At 37.6% G+C, this 11771-nt stretch overlaps 1 protein-coding gene across 3 annotated transcripts in view; it reads right to left on the bottom strand.

The window, feature by feature from the left end:
• Positions 1-134: 134 nt before the first annotated feature.
• The window catches only part of PKNOX1 (PBX/knotted 1 homeobox 1), a 47429-nt gene continuing 35792 nt past the window's right edge, over positions 135-11771 (bottom strand). For all 3 annotated transcript variants that reach the window (XM_035545914.2, XM_035545913.2, XM_035545917.2), the window contains 4 exons: positions 11369-11497; positions 10261-10337; positions 8447-8619; positions 135-7465 (listed from right to left, as the gene is read on the bottom strand). In XM_035545914.2, coding sequence (XP_035401807.1) covers positions 7254-7465; positions 8447-8619; positions 10261-10337; positions 11369-11497 — 591 coding nt within the window. In that variant the 3' untranslated portion in view covers positions 135-7253. The remainder of the gene's footprint in view (positions 7466-8446; positions 8620-10260; positions 10338-11368; positions 11498-11771) is intronic.

The raw sequence follows: 11771 nt of genomic DNA, 5'->3' as shown, positions 1-11771 counted from the left end.
GGAAGTCACAGGAAAGGTTATGGGGCACAGAAAAAACAGCATATAAGTGAATCTGTGATTTCTTATGTATGATCTGTATATTTTTCATTATTATTGAAAATCTAGTTTTAAAAACGTTTGGAGCTTAACAAAAATCATCTCTGAATTCAATTTTATTACAACATTTACATTTAGTATATGCATCAGTCTGTATTTAGGGTACAGTGATAGATTTAGCAAAAAAAGCATGCTAGGAATACTGGCCAGAAGGCCGTCAGACTGAACCTTCTGCCTTGTGCTGGTGGTGACACAAAAGTCGGAAGACCAACAGAGAAGATAAATAACCGTGTTTTTCCCCCAATTTCTTCCATAAGCTTTAGATCACATCTTAGCTGCATCAGGAAGACAAGCCATGCCTGACCTAGGATGGGCGCGTTGCCCTTAGAAGTTAATAGGGTAGTGAAATGGTGGAGTTTTGTTGTATTTTCTTAATTTTCTTAATTTCTTAATTTTTCTTAATTTTCTTAAGCACAGGCATAATGCTGCATACCTTGAGCACTCTGAAGATGCACGAATTTCAATCTGGATTTTGAATAAATAATGCCTGGTGTCCCAGCCTTCTCTGATACTGTTTGCAGTATCCTCGTTTTACAGTGCACACGTGGTTTTTCCTTCCTTTTAGCACTGAAGATACTGCTCTGGTTTTCTACAAAGAGGGGCATTTAGAAACAGCCCTAAGTTGGATAATAAAGGATTAGCATTTTGTAAACAGGTGCTCCACAAAAGTAAACATGCTAATCAGCTACTTATGATTATGTTTCCAATCCCTGTCACGCCTTCATCTGGCTGGGGAATTTGAGATCAACAGACTAGGAACATGCTCTTCTGGCTGTAATTCAAGTGCATCTCCTCTGGATTTTTTTTGGTTTTGTTTTATTCTCTATAAGGAAAAATTTGCTCCCTGGGAAGAGTGGAGTTAAAATTATTTCGTCATATCATGGGGAGTTATGCTACTCACAGGCACTCTTTTAACGTCAGACAAAGAACTGTTCAAATACCCCTGCATCTAGAACACACATTATGCAGTTAATCACAGATTAACGCTTCCAGAACAATATATCATCCAAAACACCTTGGGGACATATTTTGGAGTAAGTAGATAGGTGTAAAAAGACCATTTTTCTTGAAAACAGTCAATTATGCCCAGAATTGCATGCTCTTCAGTGCAGGAAGACAGCTGTTGTGCAGTTGATCATGGAGCAGATGAAGGCCCTGGCCTGGTCACCAGAGCAGTTTTGATGTGGCCCATGAGATTCCCAGGAATCTCTGAAGGTGCCCACACCCTGCTGTGACCTCCATCCTGCTGTCACTCAAGGGAACACATCTGCCAAGCAAGGCACAGCCACGCAAGGAAGGCTGTCTGTCTTCATGTTTGCTAAGTAAGACGCGCACATCAAGTGAGTTTGAGTTTCTTGCTAGAGAGGAGGTGCTATCTTATCTATCATTAGGCTGCTGCTCCCTTCCTGACGATTCCTGACCTAGGAGGACATCATTTCAGGAACATGTTACAGTCTACCCAGCTAAACAAGTCAGCACATGGGGCTCGTACCAAAGAATCCTTTTCAGATAAGAATACATACCATATATGCTTGGAACCATTATTGAAAGTTTGATGTCCATGCCATTTTAATTAACAATTTTGAAACAACAACAAAAAGAAACCCCAAAGTCACACACATTATGGACTATTTACCTGCTAATTATTTCTTTCATCAAAGCTGCTCCTGCGTTACAAAAGCATAATAAAAATCCCCATACTGTTAAGGACTAGTAAACATTTTTCTTCATTTGCATGAACAAGAAAACCCAAACAAACAAAAAGGCCCAAGACTGACTGCCCCTGGCCAAAAACTGGTTAAATAGTTTGAAACTTAGCTCAAGATTTCTCAAAACTGTGTCTTTCAGCCAAACAATACTGCTAAAGTAATGCGAATGCTTCGCTTTAAAAATGTGCTTTTCCAGTTCACAGAGAACAGTAGTGTAAAAATAAGTCATCCATGAAGCACATTCTGATTTTTAATTTTATCCTTCGATAGATTGGTTGCTTCAGAAGTCTCTTAACAACCAAGGGCTAAAAAAAAGTTTCAGGTTTACATTTTAAAGATTGTCCATCGTATAGACCAAACGTTGCCAACCCACTGGCAGATTTATGGGCCATTTCTGTCATGATCTGAAAACACTGGATTCGATTAACGCAAGGTAAAGATCTTTATAGTAGTCTACAAAGTTGGTAAGGCATTTCACTGCTTTCTTGCACATTGCTTTTCGCTGGCAAAAAACAGCTGTGATCACTCAGCAGGTCCTAAATAACCGAGTCACAGGAAAAAAAAGAAAAAAACATTTTTATATTTCCAGGTGACAAGAATGAACAAATAACATGATTTGGGCAATCACTTGAGAGCACATTAGTGCCAATTTCACTACACTTTACATTGGATGATCAAGTTACTTTAGGACTTAAAATTAAACAACCCAGAACCAATTGAAAGAGCTCAGCAAGCCAAGGAGGGGCGCGTGTGGAATCCACACCGAGGGGGAGCTTGACAAAACCAGCCAGCTTTACTTACTATCCAGCTACCCTGAACAGTAAAGAGCTGAGAGTACTCAGCCCACGGCTGATGATTTGACATTACAATTAAACTTGCATTGTCATAGACATGCTCTGGTTTTAGGAGGTGGTGACAGTTTGAATTTATTCTTAGGAAACCAAAACATTTCAGGTAATTGTTTAACATGCAAGGTTTTCATGAGGGAACGAAGTTCAGTTACATTTCCAACAGGATTCCAAAACTACATTTCTTGCCTATTCAACTCTGAAAACCAAGCTGAATATAAGGCTGAAAGGCTTAAAAGATCAGTCGAAGTAACAGAAGCCAGAAAGACAACAACGATATAGCACCTAAAAATGGGAGATTCACACAACGTTTTTGACATTCATGTCTTGCATAGACAAATGCTTATTCATTTTTTTTTCCTCAGGACAACTCAGCTTCAGAAAATAAATCTTAAATCAACTTTAATTACAGTTAAATGCATGTGTTTCAGCTTTTCAAAATACATTATTTTCTTTTTAACTGCTGCTACAAGTCTAATAGTTTTATGAAGCTATCATCCCTTGGAAAGACTGTTTCACCCTTTGGGGCTGTCAAGTTCATAAGGTCAGGAAGCTGAACTGCCTTCTAATTCTTTTTCCCCACGTGATTAGAGAAACAAATAGCTCTACTATTCATGCAGTAAGTCTCTGTGGCCCTGCTCCAAAAGAAGATCCATAAACCTGAAGCTACTTTTAGGACAGAGGAACTGGGAACTCTAATCCTCCAGCGTGGGTCTGTCTTCTGGCCATGTTTTGACATCAAAATGATGCGTTGTGCACAGCAGGACCACATGAAGTTCTTCCCTTCTAATCCCTTCACCCACACGCTGGTTTCCTCTGGAAGAAAACCTAGGCATACATGCAGAAGAAAGCTGAAGGGCTCTCCAAGAGGTCCCTAATCGTGATCATAGACCAGAAGAGGGAAGCAATTCCTTTGTAGGTAAATGCAGCCCAACATGCAGCCCTTACAGAGTTTCCCTGAGGTCAGCTGGACTCCACTTTGACCCAATATCCAGATTGAGGAAAGTCTCTGCAGAGCCAGAGCCATGCCTATCAATTATGTCTTCCAACATTTCTTTTTTGAACAGTCGTTTAAAACTACATACTGACCAATTTGGAGTTGATTTACTAAATTAAGTTGTTTCTAAAGTTAAAAAATAATGGCAAATCAGCTTGCTTGTCACAGAAGTCTTGGGAAAAGTGGACTGAAAACTCTGTTTTGGGTTAGTGATCTAGATTACATTGGGAAAAAATAAAAAGTTTCAATAATTATGTTTGCATAAGAATTGCAGTAATTTAAAAACCAAGTTAGCTCTTCTCTTGCCTACCAATACAACTTTAATTGGGGGTAAGGGGCAATTATACATGGGTTTAATGTTAGATTCCCTATAAAAACTTTGTACATAACTGTCTCATGTAAACATTTTTTTTTTCCAACTACCACAGAATAGTGATGCTTTGTTTAAACCAGCAGTCTTTCTTACACAGCAAAAAAGGAAGCATGTTTTCTTCCAGATTGTGAAAAGAAAGCTGCATGTCTAGGCAGCTCATACCCCCTACTCTCACCGAATTAAAAGAGTTTGAGTTCCTTATGTTAAGTAATCTCTTGGATTATATTGGTAACTTTTCCAATTTTAATAACTGACGTGACCACATTTGTGTTTCTAATTTGACAGTAGAACTACTCCATATTCTCCCTTTCATAGCAGCCTCCATCAGCTTCACTTTCCAGGTATTTACCAACCAGCTAAAGACAAGGTCACAAATGTCTCAGCATGTAGCTTCTGGTAAAATGTGTGAGTGGGGAGGGGGAATGAAGAAGCTAACCAGGTAATGTTTTCTTCCTGAAAAAATAAGCTTTTGGAAGTTTGCAGAACCTGATGCCTGTTTCTAACTGAGTTCAAGATGGCAGATCAACTGTACATACTCCAGCCAGCTGTGCAGTTATTAAGCTGTTTTAATACCTTTTTTTATTTTAAACATAGGTCAGTTCTGCTAGTCTTAAAGCGGGCGCAAATACCCATTGCCACATGATCTACAAACCCCAGTTTAGTTCATGCTTCCCTTTGGTGCTGGCTACTTGCTACCCTCCTACATCTGCTGCCGAGCCATTTCCTTGCATACCTTCAAGCTGGTGAGGAAAGTGCTGCTGTTGTGCAGTGATAACTCATCACGGAGGGAAAGGAGACAGTGAGAAATGACTTGTTCTTCTACCACACAGATTCGACCATAGCCCTGTACCTACTGAGAAGTCATTACTCAGCTGCCTACAGGATACAAAATTTAGCACACCATTAAACGTGAAGAAGGGTAGCTGAATAATCCCCCCCAAAGAAATCAAAAAGCATAGCCAATTACATAATGGAAATTGTGAGGGTGATGAAGTACTTGTAGAGTCTTAAAAAAAAAAAAAAAATTGTGTCTCAGTTCTAGTCATCTTAGGTATCCTTTGTAGGAGCAGTAGGTTGAATGTTTCCAGAGGAGCATGATCTGTACATGATAGCTTTCTTTTAGAAGTATTTTTGGGTTGAATTGGATTTGACAATAGCTTTTGGGATAGTTATGCTTTGTCAAAATCTTCCTAATTAAATCTTACATGAGTCATTTGCAAGTTATGCTCTTCACAAACATGTCACATTAGTGGCAAAGGAGAGAACTTAGAAGAACAAAAATTCTTTAGAAATTATCACACTCCAGCAGGAACAGATCATTACAGTCTTTGAACTAGTAAGCAAAATCCTCAGTCATGAATAAATGAAAGCTATTGCAGAAACATCACTAGTGATGAGTAAAGCCCAGGTTTTCAAAACAGCTACCAGTCACTTAAAACTAGTATCATTCTCCTTGTATGTGTACCAGTGTTACAGACATTTCTTTCTGAAGTTTTTCTTCATACCAACTTAAACATGACCTGTAAGATAGTCTTTAAAGACCTCCTTTCAAGCATTTAAGCATATAAAAAAGTACATGCTTTAAAATCCCATTAAAATCAATGGGACCTAAGCATATGCCTGAGTATTTTGTGAAACAGAAATTTAAGTATTCAATTAAATATTTGCATCTGCTAGAGAGTTCTGCTCAAATACAATGTCTAAAGCTTCCACAACCTAACATCCTTTTCCCTGTCATATTAGAAATGCAACTAGATTTGATCTAAACAAGAAGAGATTTCCGGTTTTGATCTAATCCGACAGAGGGACAAAGGGACAGGAAGAGAGGACGTTGATCATACTGTGAAGACTCTTGGCATCTGTTATTTCTATTTAACAATGGGAAACATGAAGTTCCAAGAGTGAGCACTCTTGGATGAACGGAAAGACTCCAAACTTTGGGGGAAAAAAATAGAAGGACTGTTACCACAAAAAAATGTTTCCATCATTAGCTCTTAGATTTTAAATGACAAAAGGATTTTCTACTCTAATAAAGCCTGCTGTGTATTCTGCTAGTGACCTTCAGATTTGAAAAAATTTTAAAGAAATTCATAAATTATACTACTTTTTGTATTGGGGGAAAATATTTCAAATGCAATGAAATAGTGATAGCAGAATTCATGACTGTATAGTACATATCTTTTCACTTTTCAGAATCAGATGTACAAACTATAAACTCTTAAATTTCTCTAATAACTGGAAGTGTCGTAGGCATTTCAATTTACTTACCTGAATACTCATTTAGCAAATATCTTCAGATACAAGTCTAGATACAGAGTTAATGTAATTTGAATATTAGTTTACACATAATATAAATCAATGTTTGACAATATCAAAATCCCATCAAACAGTGGGCCCTTCTTATGCTATTATCAAATATACTATATCACTGTGGGATAGCTGAGAATCATAGAACGCTAGTATAGGCTTGTTTATTAAATTTGGTCAGTTTTCAGACCTTCCAAATAGGAATACTAAACATTTATTTTTCCCCTCTGGAAATTCTTTTTTTTTTTTCCCTCCTGCGTAATACAGTCGTCATCCCAATTCCTAATGAATTTATAAAAATATTTTTTATCCAATAATCCCGGCAAGGTAAAAATAGGAGTTTTTATAGCAAATGATAAACAGGCTCACGGACTATGAGAGAAACTAAACTTAAGTTGCCATACATTCGCTACCGAATCACACATCACCATTTTCTTTTTGTGTGTGTTGCTGTCCACCTCAGACTAGCAGTTTTTAAGGTGCAGAAGCATCTTTCAAATATATGCATCAAACTTAATGATCAATTTCCACACACTAGTGTCACATGCTTCAAATTTACATCACCTGCCCATCAAGAGCTGTGTTAAATAACAGCACTAATTGAAACTGCATAATTCTTTAGAAACTGCAGCACTTCCAATTCAGAGAATAAAGGGGTGCTTACGTGGTTCTTTATATTACTAGATATAATTTTCTGAAATAAGAAAATTAAAAGAAATGAAAAAACACATTTGAAAGAAGTTGCTGCACCTGCAAAAACACTCTTTAAGCTTACTATGAAATACAAAAAAGTGCACCCTTCTATATCTACATATAAAACATATTAGAAATAAAACTTGTGTAAAATGTTTGCTGTGCAAACTATAAAAACAGTCAGTCAGTCCATTCTTTTTCCTAAACGTTTTGTCACACTCTCTTGCTTCCTACTGCAGAGAATCGCTGTTATCCAAAACCAGCCCACTGATATTTGTCGTTGAGAGATCTCCTCCATCATCTTCACCGCTGTCTACAGACTCATCCTCACTTTGCCCTGCCATCATAACTTGCTGAACAGCCAAAGTAGCACCATCAGATGACAAGGACTGGAGACTGTCTACATTCATGTTGACTGGAGCTGTAATTGTTACAACAGCACCTGGAGAAGCACAATCATAGAATTTTAGCATCTTTCTTCGTTTCTCAGTTTAAGTTACACATATTTATATGTAACAGATTTTGTTTCTAATCGACAGGAAGAAAAGCTAAAGAATGAAATTAGAATAAAAGCTAAACAGATTGTTTTACACTTAAATGTTAGGAAATGCCAGAATTAAGTTGGCCAAGAATCTTAAAGGTAGCTGTGTTCTGGACACTCATTACAGGAATTCTCCAATCTAGTCTTCACAAAATCATTTCTGCAGAGTATTCCAGATTAATTAATTGCAGAAAAGTGGGAGTGTTCATAGAGATCCAAGGTGACTTAAATGGATAAAGATGTTGTTACATTCAGCAGAGGCTGTGGGAAAAGCTGCTACAAGATTGTAACGAATAAAGGAGCAGGCTGCAGGAAAGAAAGGATGGTCCTGAGATTAAAGCAGTTAGAATCAATTTAAGAAAGAGAAGTATTTGTTTGATCTGATGCTAGGGGAAGTTACTTCAGTCAAATTCTTTGGAAACTATTATATTTCTCTGCTTCCCAATGCTCAACTTGAAACACATGAGGCATATATAGAACTGCAGATGCTCAGCCCTTCTAGCAATAGCGAAAGGAATGCGAACTGTATGGGGAGTCATGAAGCTGAAAGAGCAGTCCAGTACTGCTAGTCAAACAGAATGCTAGCGATGTACCTAACACATACTGAGAGAACTTATTTGTGCATCTAACCTTCACTCTGTCATTTCATAACTTCTGAAATAAAAGCAACGGTCTCACAACATAGATTCTAATAAAATACACCCCAAACCCAGAACAAAAAAGGATGGAAAAAAGAACACATTTTTTGTTATGCTTTTCCAGATTAAAAACGTAGTCATGCTGAAATATCAAGAAGTTCTCCCACCAGATGTATCAACCCCTTCATTTCCCTGGTACAGAGGAATTAACTCTATTGCCTGTCTTTTTGCCAGTTCTCCTTACCATCTGACATTGTGAGCTCATTAGATTGCTGCTGAGCAACTCCTGAGGCAATGGAGTCAGGCCAGAACCTCTGAACTGGTCTGTTCTGAGCAGTTTTCTTCTTTGTTTTTGGAGTTTCAGAACAACTGGAATCCAGCATTGGCTGAAGAATTCGCCTTCTAGCGTTGATAAACCTAAACACAATCAAAAGTATGAAGCACTTTTAACCTGAAGGCAGTGAATGTTCTCTCTCTCGGATTTAGAAAGTGTGAAGTAGAGGAAAAAAAAGTCAGAAGTATGAAAACTGCAAAGTGTCAATTCTCCCTCCCAGCTCCACTTGACATTCTTTTTAGCATGTAAAACTAGAACTCCTAGAGCACTGGCATCGTTCGATACAGGCAAACTAGCTAAGCAAGTACTTTTATCATTTTGCTGCTAGCAGCATTTTCCCCCAGACCTCAGATACGGAAACTCTCCAGACAGCCTGACAGACGTACGTTTCAAGATCTTATTAAAAGCTAAGCACCAGAAAAGTTGCTGACAGCACAATTCAGAAAGCTGATACTCCTCTCATTAGGGTTCACCTAAAATCTATCCCCATTCTAACCTAGTTTGTTAGGTCTGGTTTCATTTACTTCCCTAAGCTCCAGACTTAATTATTTTATAGGCTCACTGGCTTTCCCAGGCCTGGTTCCTGATCCAGGAGACAATACTAAACACATTTTTCATATCTTATCCAATTCCTTTTCATTCCCTGATTTCCGCTTGTTCACTCCAGCATGCTAATTATCACTCTTTCCCCTTTCTGCTACTGAACAAGACAATATTTAATCCACATTTCACTTAGCTACTAGCAGTTAAGCAAATTAATTTCACTGTAGGTAGCTGTGGCAAGAAGGAGCTGTGACTGAGGATAGCATTTCCTGCTAAGTCTGACAAAACACATCCAGGACACGTCTTTACCTGCAGTGGAAGGAAGCAGAGTGCAGTTGGCAGGTCCACATAGCGACCGCAAAGCTTTGCGGAGACTTTAGCCCAGAGCTCCTTTACTACTACGCCATGCAGACACAGTTACATTGATCCACTTCTGGAGCCACTGCACTGCCACTAGCTTGTGTATTTCCCCACTGAACCCCTCTGCAGTCATGCAGCCAGCATCATTTCTGAAACCTGAGGAAGATCCCTCTTGGACTTCGCTGTAATGATTTTAGGAACCAACACCGTAAGCAGAATAGGATGCATGTTGGCACCCTCATTCCACTTCTGCAAGGGCAGGCCTATTATCTTAATTCTGTAGTGCACTTAAGACATACTAAAACATATTGAACCATGAAATAGAGTAGTTGAGATAGCAGTTGACACTTTCCATTTGGACATCACTGTTTAGGGGATAGCATCATTTGATAGCAGAGCAGAATGAAGATCTGTTGACAGTAATAGCTTTAAAATATACAGCCATAATTACCAGGAACACTTTTCAGAGCCTCGAGTCACCAAATCCCTTTAAAATTGAAATTCGTTACTTGCAGAAGAGATATGAGAGTACTTCCATCTCTTTCAGCAGTAGAACAGAATGTGATTCTTAATGTTGCAAAGTTTTCTGAAGTCCTTACATAACTTAAGTGGTACAAGCATTATTTTACTTTATAAAAAAAATAAGGTGCCTGTGTATCGATACATAATTCCTGTATTTTTATACATGTATTAGTCTTTACATATATGTAGCACAGAACAACAAAGTCAAACCCCAATGCCTAAGTCATACTCTTAAGTATTTCTGTCTTGCAAGGACATGGAGACAACAACTGACATTAAAGAAGAGTTTTTGCTCTTACCAGTTATTAACCTGGAGTAGTGTCAGATTTGTTTGTGCTGCAATCTGTTTCTTCTCATCCTCTGTTGGATATGGATGCTAAACAGGACAAAAAGAGAAAAAAAGCATAACCTCCTGTTTTATTTCCCCATCAAAAATAAGGACTCCTTTATTACAACTGACTAAAGCTATCTCATTCATTGTCAACAACCTTCAGAAACCTCACAAACTTTTATAGATAGAAATCATTTAACAAAATGGGCTTTACTACACAAAACTGTTTTTACCCTTGAAAGAATATATCATACCATCAGACTGTTGATGTTTAAATCAGAAGAAAAAGATTCTCATGGATGACAACCTTTATTCAACAATGTGATCTCTAGGCAACAAGCATGTGATATGATCCAATTAGTTATGCAGTCTAAAGGCAATGTCATATGAGAGTACTGACAAGCCTTTCTAGTTAAAATAAGCTTCTATCAACTCAATGGGTGAAAACAGCATATGTAACATAAATGTACGTGAACTTTCCCTCTTTCAATTTGTCTGCTTTGAAATAGTTTTAAAGACTGAAAATATCAACCTACAAAACACTGGAATATAGCTTGAGACCTGTTTATCCTTTGAGAATAAATATTTATACAAAAAAAGACATTCTACTGTACGTACAAGTAGATAGCAACACACTTGGTACATATTAGAAGGGTTGTTGAAAAGGAGAAAAAGCCAGAAAAAAATGAAAATTCTCCTCCAGAAACAAAAAACAGCAGCAGCAACAAAACAAACAAACAAAACAAAACCACAGCCACAGATGGAAATATTTTTCCTTGTGCTATGGACCAGGGTGTCGAGAGCATTAAATTCTCAACACAATGAAACAAAGAAAGATCCCTTTTAAAAACATTTGAGCTCACAGGGTACAAACGTAACATACTGATTAAAATAATAATAAAATCAACTGACATTACATTCTGTGGAACTACTCCAAATGACTTCAGGAAAAATTGAACTGGGATTACACAAACAACCTTCCTTATGAAGCAAATTCACCTTCCTTATGAAGCAAAATCGTAAGAGGCCGCATAAAAAGAGTTACATAAAAACCCGTGATCACGTTCAGTCCTTACCCCTATGTGCTGAAAAAGCCAAGATCTCATCACATTTGTAGCGTGCTTGGGAAGAACTCCTCTTTTATTTTTTGATGAGCCATCATCTTGATGCAAGATGCCTAGATCTTGGTTTAATTGCAACTGAAGCTGCATATACAATTTTAAAAGAAATAAGAAAGTTAGCATAGTAATAGCAGTATCTTGTAACAATATGTGAATAAGTCATTTAGATAAGGAGTGAAAAGAAATTAGGCTTTAAGCATACTTATTATAAAAAAGTTTTAAAAAGCTCCAAAATGTCTTTATCCAGGGAAAATGATGTATCAGGTTTCTATAGTTTTCACATTTTCTGTAACTTTTCTGTTTTAAGAATTACAACTGTTATCAGGACGTGTATGTGATCTTGTGGCAAGAGCCAATG

Source organism: Cygnus atratus, chromosome 1 (genome assembly GCF_013377495.2).
Source record: "Cygnus atratus isolate AKBS03 ecotype Queensland, Australia chromosome 1, CAtr_DNAZoo_HiC_assembly, whole genome shotgun sequence".
NCBI classification, from domain to species: Eukaryota; Metazoa; Chordata; class Aves; order Anseriformes; family Anatidae; genus Cygnus; species Cygnus atratus.
This window is presented reverse-complemented; position numbering and strand designations above follow the sequence as displayed.